This window comes from Empidonax traillii, unplaced genomic scaffold (assembly GCF_003031625.1).
Source record: "Empidonax traillii isolate 1590-97213 ecotype Southwest subspecies unplaced genomic scaffold, ASM303162v1 scaffold812:size654646, whole genome shotgun sequence".
Taxonomy (NCBI): Eukaryota; Metazoa; Chordata; class Aves; order Passeriformes; family Tyrannidae; genus Empidonax; species Empidonax traillii.
In genome coordinates this window covers 182091-200923 of record NW_020956005.1, presented here as the reverse complement: position 1 = coordinate 200923, position 18833 = coordinate 182091, and the positions used below count along the sequence as shown (strand labels likewise).

The following is an 18833-nucleotide window of genomic DNA, read 5'->3' as shown; positions in this document are numbered from 1 at the left end:
AGGCACCACAGGTACTTCCCAGCCCTATTCCCAGCTTAAAATTAAGGTAAAGCCAGGCCTGAATGCAGATGTTGGAACAGGCAGGGGAGGGCAATAAACCCAGACACCTTCTGGGCTCTGATTAGCAAGTGCTGTCCTACAGCTTGCATCCATCTCCTGCCCTTCTCAGTGCCCCCAGGAGAAGGGAGGAGTGCAGAGTGCAATCATCCCTCATCAAGGTGCCCCAAGGAGAGGGAATTTAGGAGTGCCTGGAGGTGGAGGGAAACAGAGAATAAAACAAACAAAGGAGGGAAAGCCCTCAGAGGACAGGCCTGCCATGGGGTTGGCACTCCTGAAGGGCACCACTGCAAGGCTGATGCCAGCACAGCAAGCAGGAAAAAGCTTCCTCCACTGAATTTAGGACAGGGCACTGAAAGCAGCAGCTGTTAAAATCTGAACAACCATGAGACACGCACACAACCCTCCCCAGATGTCCCCCCTGGACACGAATGACGCTTGGCAGAGCCCAGACAGGGTCTGACAGTGGCATGTCCGAGTTTGTCGGGCCCTGGGAGGCAAAAGACACTCAGCTCTTGGCAGGATCTGTCCCTGGGCCCTTGCTGGGGGTAACAGCTAAGGAGGAACAAGTCCCATCGAGGCTGATTAGCCTCTTCCAAGTTAAAGAGGTTTGATGCAGCGAGGATTGCTGAGGGTCTCAGAGCTATCACCGGGAACTCATCTGTATCTCATCAACATACCAATTAAACAGCCCCATCACTGCACTACTCTGTCTCAGGACACCAGCAGAGCCTTTAGTTAACTAGAGACTAATCTGCCCCACTTAGGACCAGGCAGAGGTGGGGTCAATGTGCCTGAAGCAGCTCCAGCCCCACCACAGCTCCCCCTGCCCCTTTCCCTTCCTCAATCACAGCCCTTCCTCATCCCCCTCTCGTGCTAAGCTGCCAGCTCGTGGTTCACTGCAAAGCACTCCTCTGGACCCCCAGGGGTGTGCTGCAGTGTTTTTCAAAGGGGCAAGGAGAGGCAAAAAAAAAAAAAAAAAGCTGACATTTCCAAACTCATCCCTTGTCAGATCTATGGATCACCAGCACATTAATGAGCCTGTGCTTTATCGAGCATCCTGTGAACGGGGAGCAGCTCTCATATGGCTGTGGGGAAAAAAAAAATAAATAAATCCCTCTAAGTTAAGCTAAATCAGGAAAAGACACGTTTGGTGCGTTACATAAATGTATTAAAAATTGGATGTCAAAAAGCCCTGCCTCCCCTTGCCCAAAAGCAACAGCGAGTTGGAAAGTCTAAGTGTCTCTAATTTGTTTGCTGGCTGGATCAGCTTCAAAATTGGGTGAACTCTCTGTCAAAGCTGGTGAGCTGGAAGCCCCTGTGGCTTCACTGGATGGAAGGAGAAAGAGGAGGAGGGAGAAAGAGGGAAGGAGAAGAAGAGAGGAATGGGCAGAGAGCATGAGCTTGATTAAAACTAAGGAGGGAATAGAAGTGTTTCAACCAAGAGCCTGAGCAAATCAGTTAATGCAGCCCTTGGGAACAACATTGTCTCCAGGATGTGAATGCCTGTTCTTCAGCCCGTTCCCTTAATTAAATTATTTCTAATGATTTATTTAGTCCTTTTTATTACCAGAAGCCAGGCTGGCAGTGAGAAAACAACCACCTGTGGCCCAGCAGAGTGGCCTTTGCGGGGACCTGGAGGGCAGGGGGAGGTCAGGCAGGAGCCTGCCAGGTTTCACAGCTCCCTGGGGATGCCCTTCCCAGTTAAACACACCCCTATTCCAGGCTGGGAGGGAGCCTGACACCCTTCCAGGCACTGCTGTTGGTCAGTCAAGAGCCCTGAGGAGGGTCTTTAGTCTCAGGGCACATCAGGGTGCAGTCAGAGCTCTCCATGGAGCTCTGGGAGAAGCTCTCTGCTCCAAGAGGACCTGAGCCTTTACTGTGAAGTCCCTGCCACATTTAAACACATCAAAAACAAAGCTGTCACAGGGAGGTTTGCAGCGTTTTTCTTCCCAGATCCAGCTGAATGCACGTCCTTATTAACGCAGATGGGCTTGGATCTGTCACTTTTGTTCAGAGGATGACGGGCTTGGGACAGGATTAAAAGGGCATTGATGCTATGAGAGATCTCACTGTGGGGAAAATGCCATCCTGATCTCCCTCTCACTCGGCAAAAGGCAGCATCAAAGCCAGGCTGTCACTTGACAGGTAAGAACTGGCAGGCAACATCCTTGCCAAGGCTGAAATTCAGTGCTGCCAGACCAGGGGAGATTTCCTAATGCCAAAAAGCTCTGTTGGGGAGGGGAAGATACAATAGCTTTTGTTCTCTGCCAAAGTCCAAGAGAAGTGGCAGTCTCTGAGAAAAGGGCAGCAGTGGAGTTGTCAGCAGGGAAATGAGATAAAACCTCTTTTTCTGGGACTTCTATTTCATTTTTTTTTCCCTCAATGAAGTGTGGATTTACCAGTAAAACCTTAATTCCTTGGGCTTGTGTCATGCAACCCTCACCAGTCTGACACCCGTGGCCCCACCTTAACCTTGGCTCAAGGCAGAAAATATCCCTTGGACAGAAAGAGGGTGACAAGGAGAGAAAGGACCAAGACTGGGAAGAGTCCAGGAGCACCGAGACAAAAAGCAAATGAGAGTCTGAGCTAAGCAAACCTGTCACAGGGGAACCATAAACCGAAGGGTAAATGATCTGGAACTTCCCCCCACATGCCAAGTAGGGGAGAGATGGTGGGGAGTTCCTGATATGGGGTTGCCCCCTTTGCTATCCCTCATAGAAGTTGTTTGGAAAGGTTCATAGCACCCCTTTTTTTTTTTCTTTTTCCCCATTTAATGGGAAATCATCCCGTTTTTCCAAACAATTTTGAGCAAAGGCATCCAACAAGCTAAAGAACAAAAGGGTCACGAGCGTGAGCTCGTACCCAGCACAGACTCCTGACACAGACTCCCTGCCCTGAATTACCTCCTGCACACAAAGGTTGCTGTGACAGGACAAGGATTGGCTCTGACACCACCACCTCAGGGGCCTGATGCACGAAGACACATCCAGATTATCCCAGACGCGCTCCTGACGAAGCGAAACCCGCCGTGTTCGGCAGCCCAGGCTCGGCGAGAGCGATCCACGCCGTGCTGAGCACCTCTCCTTGCTCAGGGGGGTGTCTGCAACCCCCCCGTGGGTCCCCACAGCAGCATCCTGGGGCCACAACCTCCCCAGGGGACGCAGAGATCATCCCTGGGTGCTGTGTCTGCTCTTACCTGCCGGAACCCACCACGGGTGTGCTGCAGGATCTTCAGGGCGTAGTTGGACCGTTGGCCTTTGCTGTTGAATTCGATGTGGCCGGTGAGACCTTCCAATTCTACCTGTCCAAGAGAGACTGAGTTACAGCGCCCAGCGAGGTGGCTCACCCCCCACCACCCTCCCAGCGCTGCAAACCTTTGTGTCTCCACCCTGGCTGCTCTCAGGGTCTGGAGGGGAACAGGGGGAGGAGAACAAAGGGCAGGGCTCCCCCCAAATTTCCTTGCTTTGGATTAACCACCTCCACAGCCCCTCATCACTTCCCCCCAGCCCAAGGCTGAGCAACAAGGGCAGGCCACTGGGGCTCCAGGGATCAGAACTAAGAGGAGCTGAAGGATTTTGTTGTTTCTGGCTAAGGGTGAGATTTAAAACACTCATGGACCAAAATGGTACAAGGCTGAGGTCTGGCTAAGCTTTCCCTTGGAGAGGGAAAAAGGTTTCTCAAAATTTCTTTGTCTCAGTGGCCCCCTAAACGGACTCAGAAACCTGCTCCTTCTGCATGGCCATGGAATCATACTGACCAACCCCAGGCTGAAGCTACAAGGGTGTCCTCCTGCCAGAACTAGGCTTGTTTGCTTCCAGCAACCACACTTTTGGTTCAAAGGAGCCCAAACTCCTCCATGGGGGAACTCACGTCTTGCCACTGAGCTCCAAGCAATTGCACTGCATGATCTTACATCAACTCAGGTTCACTCAAAACAAGGCTCAAACCACTTAGAAATATTCACACTTCAGCCAAAAAAAAAAAAAAATCCACTGAATTTTGGTTTTTCTGCAGCAAAAACGGGGAGTTTCATGTCGTTCCAAGGCCGGGCACAAACCAGCCTTTAGACCTGCTCACTTTTCACTCCCAGAGCTGCCTTCAAACAGCACAAACGGCGCCAGCAAGCAGCACAGCTCTCGCTGCTGGCAGCGGGGGAGCACCAGCCCTGCTCCCAGCGGCACCCTTCAGCCCCCTCTCACCATTCTCAGGTAGTTCATGAGGCTGGTGCCGTGCTGCCAGATCTGGGCAGAGCCGCAGGACAGGGGCTTCACCCCGATCTCCTGGCTGCGGTTGAGCTCCTGCACGGCCGTCACCACGGCGTACACGGCGTCAAAGAGCAGGGCAGAGGAGAGCTGTGGGGGAAAGGGGGGGTAAAAATCAGACAGGAGGACAGAAATCCAGCCCCCCCCTCCCCCCACTGCTCCTACAGGACCCCGCAGCAAGCAGGACAGTGCTCTGTTCACAGTCCCTTTTTGCTTCCTTGTTCTTCAGAATTTCTTCCACCCCTGTCGTCTTTCTCTCTGTTTCTACCCCTTCCCATTCGTTTCTACCTCAGTTTCCTAAAGTAAATAACTTTTTCTAATCAAGGGATGTTTTTTCTGGTGACTCTGATCAACCTGCTGGCCAGGGGGGAATGCTCCTGAGAACACCAGGTTTGAGGAGTTCCTAAAATGGGCAGCTGGGCAGAATAGAGACCCTGGGGCTGCACTCACAGAAGGGAAGATGACTGTGCCTCTTCAGTCATTATTAGGCACCAGTGTTGTCCTTCTCTGACAGGCAGATCCACATGAGAGGAGGTTTTGCTAGACCTGCTTCTCAAGCCGCCAAATCCTGGTTTTCAGACCCCACAGAGACCATCCAGTGCTGTGCTAGACCCCCCCCAGTCTCCTGCTGTAATGGCACTGCTGAAGGGATGCTCAGGGTCATCCCCTCTCCTTCTCCTCTTGGCTTTGTTTGCCTTTCATCAGGTCTCTTTGTCCATCAAGGCTCACAGACCGTGTTTCTTGCCCGAGCACAACTGTTTCCATGCCTTTGGCCCCGTTAATAATCAGCCATTTTCCCATCTCGTGTTCACTCTTGCAACAGAGATTTCACTTTTAATTACTGTCACCCCCTGACTCTGCTGGAATTAAGCCGTTGCACCTCATTACTACCAAGGCTACATTTTCCTCATGGATACTTCCAGGAGCATCCTCTTCCCATCTCAGCTCCTGGCAACGGGCTCAGTCTCCAGCTTGGGGCTGCTTTGCCCACCTTGCCCTGGCTGTGACTTACAGCACTGCAGCGGAATCTGCATCCTCTCCTCCTCCCAGAGCCTGTGGGTTTGTTCAGTGCTGCCAGTGGCCCTGCAGGGACAATCTCTCCCAGTTCAATCATCCCAACAAACCTTTGGCTTCCACTGTGTTAACTAATTTGAACAGAGCAAGCCAGAGTTAACCCTGCTTGATCTTCCTGAGATCAGTGGTGAGACCTCATTGACCACGGTGGGTTGGGATTAGACACTTAACAAGCAGCACAGACACCTTAAAACCTACAAGCCAGCATGAGTTAAAAGGCAGGATTCCAGCCTAATGCCAGCAAAATCCCAACCACCAGCTCTAACACATCACCAGCTCTGGTGACCTCTCTCTTCTCCAGCCCTGATCCCATTTGCCCTGTCCCATTCCTCCTGCACTTGCCAGTTTAATCTGTGTTACACAAACACCATCCAGGTTTCTCCAGGGAGCGCTGGGCACCTTGGCTGGCACCTGCCAGTCTTGCAGCTCACCTGCCTGCCCAAGAAACAGGCAGCACCTTTGGCTGTGTAGAGTTATTGCTGGCTCCAGAGCTGGGAGGTTTTGTTTTTGCTAAGCTTGATCTAAACACTCCCCTCCTGGGAAGCATTTTCCAGAGATCTTTAAAGGAGATGATATATCCTTCTCCCTGCCTTTATTTTTTCCTAACAGGGCCTCTCCAGCCTGTCCTGTCCCCAGCCCCTGCTCCATGAAGCTCTTTAGTAAACACATAATTTTAACTGGGAACTTAATCCCTCTCAGGTCACAGGATGTCACACACAATCAGCAATTACTTCCCTGAATCAGGAACCAGATTAACACCACCAGTTGGACAAATGGAACTCTAATGAGACCAAACACAACCCCTGTGACCCCAGAGTTTCCCCATTTCGTACCAAACCAGAATATTGGCCCAGCATTTTCAACTGTCTCCTGCTGGGTTCCCATTTCCACCTTCCCTGAGCAGTTAATGATCTCTTATCAGCTGGTGAGCAAGAGACCTGTGGATCTCAGTGAAGCATTTGACATGACTGGTTGGAATGTTTTACTCCTTAGCTCTGAAAAAGTTGTCAGGATTTCTGGCAGCCCCCTTATAATTTCAAGGAATTTAGGGACTGGGAAGGGCAGGGTGATAACACAGGATCAAGTCCTTGTGTCTCTTCCTCAAACATCAGCATCTGTATCTTTGCCCCCCCCCCCAAAAACGTAACAGGGAGAATTAAAGCCGTTAAAAACCCTGTGAAACAGACTTTACAATCTGGATTTTATTCAATGACATAAACACTTAATTACAAACATCTGTTTTAGCCTAAATTCTAATTACCAAATCTAGCCATCTGTAATTTGAATGATTTTTCTCTGATTCCCTTTTCTTTGCCATGTGATTAATGAGAATGGCATTAGAGCAGGCAGCTCCCTCCTCCTTTGTCAGATGCTCCCTCGGCTCTAGAAGAAAGCCCTGTGATTTTGCAGCTCGCAGGAAACCTCCCTCCTGTCACTTCCAGCTGTTGAGCTCCCTTCTCCCTCCTTAGGATGAGCTATTCCGTGAGACAACTCCTTCCCAGGACTGCGAGGGGAAGTTCTAGCACAGAGGGGTGTTCCCTGGGAGATGAGACCTGCCAGATTTCTGGCACTGCCTGGCAGTATTTCCCTCACAGACAAGGGAAAGGAAACACATGCCCTGCCTGGGAGTATTTCAGCTCTGCTCTGAAACTTCCCCACCCAGGGAAAAGCCCTTTTTCCATCACCTGGGGCATGGCAGTTCGAAGAATTCCAGGCATAATCCTGCATCCTTCCACCTGCAGATTTTGCTGGTTGCTCAGGATAAGGGTAAGAAGGCCCAATGAGAATTTTAATTTCCCCATCACACCTGCTGCACTCCTGTTCCTACCGACTTCTGCTTGTACTATTAGAGGGAAATTTGGTTTTAATGCCTCTGAACTGTCATCCAAATAGGAAGTTTCCTGGTAGCAATCCCATGGAGATTCAGCAGGGCAGGCAGCAAGTGACTGGAGAGGGGAGGAGGGAGATTAGGATGGTCCCAGGCACCTCCAACAGGGCAGAAAAAAACAATAAGGGCAGAAAGCTCCTTATTTTGCCTGTTAAGGATCACTTTGTGGTGACAATAAGGTTTTGAGAGCTGCCTCAGCTCGTCAAGGGGATTCTGAGCCCATTAAAAAACAAGCAAAAGGGTTCCACTGATGGTATTTTCTCCCTCTCCCCTCCCCCAGCTCCAGGCACGGCACCCCTGATGTGGCAAATCTGCTTTGCAAACCTTCCCAGTTGGGGAGAATCCCTAGGGAAGACTTCAGCCTTGATCTGCACATTCATCAGGGAGATGCTGGAGCGTGGAACACAACACAGCCTTTTGGCATCTGCCTCAGCCCAGCCCTTTCTGTGCCATCTGCATTCCCAGTCCCTCTGCCACGAGCCATTTTTTACTGGAAGTAAAACACACAGGGACAAATTTCACAAGGGAAACACTGAATCAGAGCTGCACCATCCCCTGCACTCACAGCAAACACAGTCCAAATTAAGATCAGGCTGGAATTTAGAGCTCTACACCAGCTCAAGCACAGAGAACCCCTCTAAAGCTCTGCAGCCCAAGGTCCCTTTGGGCAGCCTCTGACTTTCATGATCACTTTAGTATTCACCAAATCAAATTCTCCTCTGGAAATCACAGCTTGATACCCAAATTCCTCTCCTACCTACTTAGCCCAGGGAGGCTGTGGGGGTGATGGGAATGAATTTTACTTACTGCTGGCCCAGTGAAGGGAGCATGATCACAGTTCTCCTGCCAGGACTGGTTGAGGCTCTGGACAAACTCTTGGAAGAAGGCATGAGACTGGTTGAAAATGGAAAATCCCAGGATGTTGACTCTGTCGTCCAACAGGCTGTCCAGGCGTTGGAGGGAAAACTCCTAAAGCAGCACAAAGCAGAAAGTGGGATTAGAGGAGAAAACAGGCACTGAGAGCTTCAAAACCACCCAAGCCTTGGAGGGAAGATGGGACTGTGGAGTGATGAGACCTGACATTGGGGATGAAACCCACCCACTTGTTGGTGAGGAAGGTCTGGGTGCTAAACAGGAGTTGTCAGCCAAGTCCAGGGTTATACTGGCCAAATTGCAACAAAAAAAAAACCCCAAACCCTGCAGAAAGGGTTCTGGAAAGTTTCCATTCCCCAGCTGTGGTTCCTGCCAACCACACCTGAGCGTGGTGTTCCTTCTGGAGTTACAAACCACCCCTTCTGGCAGGAGTTCCCCGTGACACCGAGGTCACAGCCCAGGCAGGGAGGTGGATGATGTATTTCAGATGAAGCCAGTAACCTGCTCCAACAGCCCAGAGAAGGTCAGCTCTGTTGTGGGAGGTCCAGAGCACACTGAGATTTATATTTCCCAAGCACTGCTCTTTCTCTCTCCAAGGCACTCCCAAAAAACCATATCCCTGCTGTGTTCACTGTGAAAACATTGCTGTGCCTGAGAGCCCCAGGCGATGGGAGGACACCAGCAATGGTTCTCCATCCAAACCCAGGGCAGGAGGGATCCCCAAGCCACCAAGGCCACCTGTGGAGACCCATGTCTGGAGAGAAACCAACCTCCTTTCCTTTTTCTTCTGAGTTTCCTCTGAACTGGACCCCAGCCTGGGTGACAAACATCATCTGCTGAGTGAAGCTGCTCCACCACCACCACCAATTTGGTGACACCGAGCTTAAACTGTTAAATTCCTTCCCACAGGAGAGGAGGAACCTAACCCTGACCTACCTAATCCTAACAACCCAATCCTGAAGCACCACCAGGAACCAGGAGGAGATGCCACTCGCGGGACACCCTGACGCCCCGTGGAGGGTGGGAAGGTGCTTCCACTGTGGGGTTTGGAGTTGGGAGTATCCCCTTACAGTTCTAAAAAGCAAAGAGGTCTAATGCCTAAAAATGACTGCAGATTATAAAAAATTACAGGAAAAAAGGGGAAACCCTCCTTTGCTCCTCACATCAATGGAAGCAGTTAGTTACACGACAGATTCCTGGAGAAGGGTCCAACCCTTCTTGTCCTATTAGCAGGAAATAATGGCCCCTTCCTCACTAATTTCTCTTTTGCTAATTGCTAAAATGGAGCAGGAAGGTGGGAGTAATAATAGTTTCAGGAACTGCTGGATGCCCATTCTCCTCCATCACTAGCACGGACGTCTCTGGGCTCTGTGGAGTATGAGATTTTCAGCAAGCCAGGCCATTTTTTAATCTTTGCTGCGTTCCCAGGCACGCAGGAACAGTGTCTGTAAATCTCCAAAACATGGACTTACAAGACTGTTCCAGCCCAGGCAAACTCCCACGGGGATGTGATCAGACACAGGATTAAGTGCGTTTTGGACACGACCACATTAGCGTTGGGTAACATGAAATTGCCTGTGAACTATTGATTCATTTGAATGATATTATCCTGCTGCCTCCCTGACAGGTTATCCATTTACCCACGGCATCCTGTCAGCCCGTGCAACGAGGGCAGGTGGCTAATGAGGAGCTGGGCCTGAGGAGATGCTGGATGCAAACGGAGCAGCGGGAGATGCGCTGAGCCCCCCGGAAAAATACCATCTCTCCCTGCAGCCAGAGCTGGGAGGCAAATCGGGCAGGGCACGAGGCAAACTGACTGCCCTCCTGGCTTGGTTGTACACACACAGAAGGAAAATGGGGTTTTTTTGCACCAGAACAGCCACGCAGTCCAAGGCTTCGTTCTCAGGCCAGACCGCCCCTGCCTCCCTCGCTGCATTTATCCATTGTGCCTCTTCTCCCCTGAAAACATCCCTAAGCTTTGGAGGCTGCAGGTTTGCTGTTCTCTGCTCCTTAATTGGCAACTAGTGGGTGAGGGAATGAGCCCCTCTGGTCTCACTTCACCCAGGGAAGCCGAGGAAGGGGTGAGATTTGCTCCAGCCACGCAGCTGAACCCACAGCTCTGTCTGCTCCAAGTGCCGTGGCCAGTCCTGGCCCCTCGCCCGGCTCGTGGCAGAGTTTTTGGAGGGATCCCCACCTGCATCAGCCCCTTTTCCTTGAGGAAGTTCCCTGGGGCTGGAGGCAGCTGCCAGGGCTCGCTGCCTGCACAGCAACCGCAGACAGACCCCGACACGCTCCCCCCAGAGACACCAATTTGCTCCGGTTCAAATGTGAGCAGCAGCTTTGCCCAGCTCTCATTAGCAGTGGCTGGTTTGGTCTTTTTCCACAGCCAACACTCCCCCACCCACATCCATCTTTTTCCAGGTAAGCCTCCAGCTGCAAAAAACCCCGTTCCTGTGGCTGTCCTGTCCATAAAGCAGCAGCACCTCTGTAAGAGAGGGGGATGGCACAGCCTGTACCCAACCCTTTCCCCTCCACTGCTCCTTCCTTGCCCCTTCCCTCTGCTCAATCTCCAATCTCTTTCTTGCCTTTAAACGTTTTTTTTCCACCAGATATTCACAAAACCACTCTGCAGAGCCAGGTCAGGGGGAAATGAGCCGTGAGCTGCCTAAGCAATGAGATGGAGATAAACCACCCTTGGGGGACACACTTCATTTGCAGTGGGATAAGAGAGATTTGGTAAGGTCAGGCTTTGCAAGGAGGGCAGAGGGGTGAGAGCATCCAGATACTCAGCTCAGCTTCTGTCCCTGTCTGGTTTTTTTTTGTGTGTTTTGTTTGGTTTTTGTTTTTGTTTTTTTTTTTCCCCCTTTTTACACACTCATTCACCACGCTTGACATTTCCAAACCCACGTTTTGCAAACACAAACTCATTTGCCATTCAAGGCCTGCCACCTCTCAGCTGATTTCCCATGGCAGGAGGCAAACACGGGCAGGACAAGGGGTGGAAAACCCCGACCTCAAGGGTATTTTCAGATGGAGATCCAAGGATTTCTCACTGAGACAAGAGCAAAACTGACTTTTGCCCAAGCTACCACCCTGCCTCAGCTGCTAGACAGAGCTGAGGGACCTAATTCCTACACTGGTGCTTTTGAAGGCTAGAAGATAACTTCCCAATGCAGTAAGAGCAGGGAGACATTAGGAAAATAACCCACATTCTGTTTAAAAGGGGAGTCCAAGCCTCCTCCACCTGCACAAATACAGCTTGGTAACCACAGGCTTTCAGGCAATGGCAGGTGATGTGAATTAAAGAGATGGGTGCAAACAGCATCTCCCTTATTATCTCTATTCCATTAACAATTATTTGCCCCCCTTCCTCCTACACTGCAGCAATTGCAGTAGTAGACCAACACTTTGCCCTCCACCTCAGTCCAGCCTGAAGCACAGAGGAGACCACCAGAAGTGAGGCCAAGGTGAACTCCAGGGACACAAATCCTGAATTCTTCCCTCTCTTTTCACTCTTTTTTTTTTAAACACCCAGCAAAAGTCAACGTTCTGCTTCAAGAGGTCTCAGGAAAAACAGCCCCAGAGGGCCAGCAGCCAAAATTAATGAACTTTTACAGAGGAAAAATCCCCAGGCTTTGCTCTAATCACGGCAAATTCGGCAGCAGCACCAGGCAATTACAGTGTAGATGCTCTGACTTCTACTACTACAGGGCTGCAACCACCTAAATATGTGCTGTTAAATAACAACACTTAGCAATTCTATGGCACTCTATATTTTCCAAGTGCTAGGCACACATTAGCTAATTGAATACAAAGGGCTTCCCTGGGAGAAAATGCTGGAGGAGTTATTAGAGGATGAAGTCACTCCCGTGCTTCAGCAAGCACTCGACCTGCACTCTCACTTCACAGCAGGAGACAAATCCTGTGTGTGGAGTGACCCCAGCACTCAGATCACTGGGAGAACCTGGCTAATAAAAGCTCAGCAGTTCATGGTTTTAGAGCCATCAGCTTGGATTTGGTGTCGTTGCTGGTTGTGAGCTAAACCAGATTTACAAGGATTTGCTCTGTCATAGCAGGATAAGGCCTAACTGGCACATAAAGGTGGTGATGGCATAGAGTTTTGAAACAAGGTCTGACAAAAATATAGAAATACAATTCTTCATTAAAGATGATTTTTTTTCTTTAAAAAAAGAACTTACTTCTTCAAACAATTACGCTGTTTTCTATAGGAAAGAATTAAAAACAAAGTTTCCTATCTATCCCACCTATATCTGGGAATTATTGTGCCCAGAATACCAGTGTCATACCTGCCTGGGATGCAGATGTGTCTCCGAGTGAGGAGCTGCCTCCCCTGCACTGCCAGCGAGTGGCTCCTCTAATTGCTCCCCCCGCAGTGCCCAGTTTGCTGTTCAGCACTCCCTGCATCAGCTATTGAGCTCCTTCCAGCTGTATTGATTGAGCTGCTGATCTTGCTCTGCATCCCATTTGTGTGAGCACAGCCTCGCTCCCTGACTCGATTCTTATCACATTTTTAATAACCCGGCTTGCCCTGGAAAGAGGGAGACAGTGATCACTCCCTGCAGGATGGAAACCTGTCAGGGGCTCCTCTCATTACCACTGCCACCAAGACCTTGCTTGTCCTCACCCCATTCCAAGCCCCTGGAAGGGACAGGATTTGCTCAATTCAACCTGTGCTAACGAGATGTCTCCCTCCCTCCTCTCTCTCCTGCTCACACACACACATGTTTATCTTCCTCTCCTAATCACTGCAAGGACTCGATTGGATTTTTGGATCTGCTGATCAGCAGCCTCCAAAACATCCTCAGACACTGTCATAGCCCAGTGCTCAGCAGAGGAAATTCACTGCTGTAAACTCAGCAAGCTGTGCTGACCTCAGTCCTGGCCAAGGACCCGGCCCCTCTGACAACACCAAAGGCTGATTTACACCAGGCACAGCCTTGCTGTGGGCCCAGGACACGCTGTACTGTTCCTTCTTTGTGGGTTGGGAAGGAGAACACTGGGCCAAGGCTTCCATTTCCCTATTAAACCCTCACTCTGGCAAAACTCCCCTGTTGGGAGTATTTGGTGCTTAGAAAAGCTCTCACCCTCCCAGCACAGACTTCAGTGTCCATCCTGAGATTGCCTGGCAGGAGCCAAACCTCCAGCCAGTGCAAAGTCAGCACAGCTCTGGTGACATCACTGGGTGCCAATGTGCACCACTATTCACCATTTCGGGGTTAACCAGAGGAGATTAATTATCCCAGCTCAGGATCTTAGGGCAAACAGACTCCAGGGAGTCTCTCCCCAGGTCATGGGGGGCAGAACTAGTACACTTAGCCCAGAAAAGAACCAGAGGGTGCCATCCTGGTCCTATCTGTGCTCAAAAAAAACAGGTGGATGTGACAGCTGAGGACACGATTTAGTGGTGGACTTGGTGGTTGTGGTGGGCTGATGGTTGGAACTGATGCTCCTAAAATCCCAGACTGCTTGGAGATGATTTACAACAGCAAGGGTCCAAAAAGGAAGATAAACATGCAAACAAACAAAGGACACAAACCACAAATGGCTTTCCCAGGGGACTGGTGGTACCTCCCACCCTTCTCCATAGCAGAGGTACCACCACCTGAGCATCACAACCAGCTCCTCACACCACTGGGACACTGACCCTGCCATGGTCCCACTGACCAAGTTCTCCTCCAGCATCACCAAACCTCCTCTGTCAGATGTGCAAAAATCACCTGCCTTTGCCTCTCTGGATCCTGCTGCCCTCAGAGCTGAGCTGCCAAGTCTGTTAATCATTCCAAAGCTCCAAGAACACATTTATTTATTTACTCAAGTGGACAATATTATGTTAAGTGCTTTATGGCTTTCTTGAAAGGCTCAATTTATTTATAAACTATTGACAGAGTCAATAAGTTTATAATGGGCCACATGTAAAAATCAATTTCCCTGGAAGCAAAAAAAAAAAAAAAAAAAAAAAAAAAAAAAAAAAAAAAAAAAAAAAAAAAGAAAAAAAAAGTCATCACAGCAACAAATTGTGGCCTTTTGAGGAGGTAAGTGGATGTGGTAGATCTACTCAAGGCAATGTTACTTGGCCATTTATGTAGTAAAAGGGAAACTGTGAGCTAAGGGACAATTTAGGAGAACTATACATACATATATATATATATAAAATTTGATTGCTCTTACAAAGTTGACACATCACAAAAGCATCAGTGTGCCACGTGAGGATGGGTCTTTAACCTCCTCATGCAAGGAGAGCTATTAAATTTTGGAGGCTGTTCTTCAAACGAGGGCACTTTAGGAAAATACATCCTCAGTGGGAAGCAATTGCTTACAACTTCTCTGCAGGGAGCCCGAGGTTTGGAGAGCAGCAAAGCCTCGGGGAGGAAAAGAGGTCAAGTGCTGATGTTGGGACCTGAAAAAAAAAAAAAAAAACAAAAAAACCACAGCTCTTGGAAAATGAGGGGTAGGAAGCCTGAAAGACAAACAGGCAGACAAGACAGCATGAGGGCAGAGGGAAAGAGAGAGCTTTGCTCTCACATCAGAGGGCCTGGGGTGCACCTGAGAGGATGATTTACTGAACAACTGGAAATCAAGCACGGGGGTGGACTCTGAACAGCACAAAAAGACTCAGACAAGGTGAGGCAGCGCAGGCAGAGAAACCCAGGGAGGTGCAGTTATTGCTTTGTCTAAATGCTCCTCTCCTCATGCTAACCAGGGTGAGGAGAAATTGCTCTGGCAGCCTTGCAAAGAAACCTGATTTGTTTGCCCTGCTACCACATGCCACTGAAAACATGGCTCATAAATCCAGGGCGTGATAGGGGCTCTGCAGAATTGTTTGTATCAGCTGCTGGGGATCAGGAAGGCTGGCTGGGCTGCAAGGGAAGATTTGTCAAAGAGCAACAAGAGGAGTCTGCCTTCCTCACCTGGGCAAGGCAGAGCAAGGGTGCCCAGACCTGGGGCAGAAAAGAAGGTTATTTCACCCCCCCCCCCAAAAAAAAAAAAGGTGGTTTCACAAAGCAGGACTAAAAAACCTAAGCTCCACAGCCCTGGTCACACACTGATCTGTAGTTCAGTGCCCCCCTCCTTCCAAGGGATGTCACTGTGATGACAAGCTGCCACTGAAACGTGTGACATTGTCTGGGGCATCTGGACACTCCTTTCCCCTCCAGTTCCAACGAGGCACCCAGAGCAACAATTCAGCTTTGAAACCCTTGTCTTATATGAAGACCTCTTTATAAATCACTAAACAAAGAAGAAACAACGGGAAACAAACCAAAAAAAAAAAAACAAAACAAACCACCAAACCCCAAACTGATTTATCTGGTCTGTGGGAATTGAACACAGCAGCTGTTTTATCAGCAACAGCACCTGCACACCATCTTGTCAGGGAAAAAACTGCATCCAGTGAATAGCCTGCCTGACTTAAGGCACTAGTAAAACTCCTCTCCACCTTCCTTCTTACAATAATAATTTTAATTGTTTCAATTATTTCCATCTAATCTCCTTGATAAATGTTTTTAAATATAAACCCAGCCTGAGGTCCATATGTTATTAAAAAAAAAAAAATAAATGCAAACAGAGAGTGGGGGAAAAAAAAAAAAAAAAGACAAACCCAACAAGCTGCACAGAATTAACAAGCTGAAAGAATTAATTGTAGCATGGGATTTTGGAGGCATCAAACACCCCTCCTACTCTGTGCTGCTGATTTCAGGGATTTCCAGTGCTGGAAGGAACATTTTCTTCAATGCACAGCAGGCTGTTTGCAATGGTCTATTTAGGCACTATTATTATTATTATTATTATTATTATTATTATTATTATTATTATTATTATTATTATTAAGCTCTGTGGATATCCAGCCAACCTGTGCCCTGCCAGGGAGCAGGGAAGGGACAATGAGTTGTTCTGAGCCCAACTCAGCATCTCCTCAGGAAATTCCTCCCAGAAGGGCAATTCTCAGAGCAAGAGAGTTCCTAACTTTGTGGAGATACCAAGAAAACACTTGGATCAGATGGATATTTTCTGCCAGGGGGTGGAGGACAGGAGGGGGCTCATCTGCCACGGGGACCCCGTGTACAGATGATGGAAGTGGAGAAGCAAAATGCACCAGACCTGCTCTGCTTCCCTGAGTATCATTAGCAACTCCTGGAAAATTTGTGGAGCTTCTGCTGCTGACAAAAAGGGTCCCCTGAGCTGGCTGAAGGAGCCTGATAATGAATTTGCACGCAGTAAATTAGCCTGTGGATATTTTTCCACCGGGCTGCTCGCCTCGGCTCCCATGGAAATGCGCTGGGGGCTCAGGACTCCCTCCCCCTTTGCTCCTGCCATCTCCTGCCAAAAGGCTGGGAGAGCATTGCTGCCACTATCTGCAGCCATCAGGCTGGAGCAGAGGGGCCATCATCCCGAAATCTCTCCCCTGTGCCCCAGCACAGTGGGAGCCACAACAACTTCCCTGCGTCTGAAGCTCCGCAGAGAGCAGAGCTGAGACACCGCGAGCTGTCGGCTGGGATGTGCTTATTAAATAAAATTAATGCTAAAAGACAGAAACAGAATTCCCCTCCACTGCTGCAGGGCAGGTGTTTAATTCAGCATTTTATCCTATTTTCTCCTCTTTTTTTTTTTTTTTTCTTTTTGCCTGAAATATTTTTTTCCATCTCCAAGCAGCTCCAGTGCTACACAGACTGTCTATTCCCCTTCTGATGGTTCTCCCCCTCATTTGAAGCCATCTTTTTGTTGCTCCCCTTGACAGCAGTTCACTGTGATTTTATCTTTTCTATTAGGCAGTGATTGCAAAACCTCAGAGGGTTCATTAGGAGCTTGATAATCCCTCCAGATTTATGAGTCTAAATTGCTCACTCCCATCTCCAATCCCCATTTAAATATTACTAATTTCCTTAAACATCTCTTCCATCTGCCCAGGTTTTGTCTGATGTCACCTTTATGCAACAGCCCCTGCCAAAAATCCAGTTAGTTCTGCTAAGGGCTGGTCTTTTGGACAAAGTGGTAAAATAACCTGGGTAAACACACGAGTATCTTGTGAGAGTGAATGGCAACAGAACTCATTTCTTTCTCACCTGCCAGAACTGAGTTACACGAGATGAATGGGTTTCAAAGACAAATTTCACCTCAAGCAAATGCTTAGTCACACCCCTGCTCACAACTAGTGTGGGGGTGGAGGTGGGGAGCTTAATTTTAATAGTTATTTCTGTTGTCTGTGAACAGACTCCGCTGTGCTGGTGATGTGCAAACAGAAAGCCCTCACTGTGTGCACAGTCTGTGCCTCGGGGAGCAGAAAGCACAACTCCCAATCTCCATCACTGCCTGACTCCCCCCCCACCCAAGGTACATCCCTTCCTTTTCCATTCCTGCCCAGGGCTGAGCCATCCCATGGGGATGAACGGGATCGGTGAAGTTTGTTCTTGCTGGGCTGATGTGGAGCAAGGACCTTCGGATCAACCGCTGAGCAGGAACCTGGTGGCTTTTTCTATGTTCTCCCTATCCCCTTTTCCACTCTCTGCCCCAGTTGCTGCTCTCTTGGCTTTGCAACCCCTCCACTTCACTCCTTTCCCCCCTCCTCCTCTCCACTCCAGCTCTCCTGCCCACCCGTTTGGCTCCATCCCTTCCCGTCTGTCTCCCACCCAAACACAAAGCGTGATTCAGCTCTCGGCTTTCCTGGCACAGGCACACCCTGGCATAAATATTAATAGAAATTAGAGAATATGAGTATCACATGGGGCTGGGAGGCACCTGCACTCGACCCTCCAAGCCCATCTCAGGTTGCCATCAGCCCCACACCAGCGCTAATAGGCAGGTAGCTTGCCTCCTAGTAGCACTTCCCTCACACCACGTGGCAACTGCTGCAGCAGGAGAAGTTTCTCTGCTGTTTATTTTGGGTTTCCCCCTGCTGCTGCCTAAGCCCATTACGCCTTGTTTAGCACAGCGCTCTGGGGTTTAACCACACCATCCCCCCATTAATGTTATTAGTAGCTATAAAGCCAAACCACCACGGGCCCAGGCTGGAGATACACCCTGCTCTGCCTCCTGACTTTTATGGGCTCAGCATTCCTTTGTCCTGCAGAGCAGCTCTCAGAGACTCAGCAGGGAAGCAGCGTGAGTGCTGTGATGGCCTCTGGATACCCACCCCAGTGCAGCCTGGACTTTTGCCAGCACAGGGAATGCAGTCAGGGAGGGGTGACACTTCTGAATCAGGAACAACCCATCTGCTGGAGCTCCCCAGAGACCTGCACATCTCACTGCACCGCAGTCACAAAACCTACAAATCCCACCTTGGGATGCTGCACCGCATCAATCAGCTCTCACCTCCCAGAGACCAGGGCAAGCCTCTCCCCCTGACTGATGCTCAAGCTTTGCAGGGGAACTGCCCTCCTTGCCTCCCCCTTCCCTCTCCACTCAGAGCACGTGGCTCCTCCCGTGGGGTCAGGGGGATCAGCTCCCATTAACGCGACTCCGCACGCAGGCGGGAGAGAAGCTGCGAGCGACGTCTTACCAGATTAGTGAAGATATAGGTGTAATAGGCAGACGCCATTCCCAGCTCAGCTGCCTGTGAAGGAGAGGAAAGGAGATTAAACCAGAGCCTGACAATCTTCAATCTCCACTCCAGCAAGGCCCAGCCTGGGCCACGTTTGCTTTTCCATCCTTATCGCGCCGTG

General features: G+C 49.7%; 1 protein-coding gene across 2 annotated transcripts in view; it reads right to left on the bottom strand.

Moving 5' to 3' along the window:
* GRIK4 (glutamate ionotropic receptor kainate type subunit 4) overlaps window positions 1–18833 on the bottom strand; it is a 159648-nt gene that overhangs the window by 27107 nt on the left and 113708 nt on the right. For both annotated transcript variants that reach the window (XM_027901778.1, XM_027901779.1), the window contains exons 8-10: window positions 8092–8253; window positions 4260–4412; window positions 3257–3361 (exon numbers count right to left, since the gene is read on the bottom strand). In XM_027901778.1, coding sequence (XP_027757579.1) covers window positions 3257–3361; window positions 4260–4412; window positions 8092–8253 — 420 coding nt within the window. The remainder of the gene's footprint in view (window positions 1–3256; window positions 3362–4259; window positions 4413–8091; window positions 8254–18833) is intronic.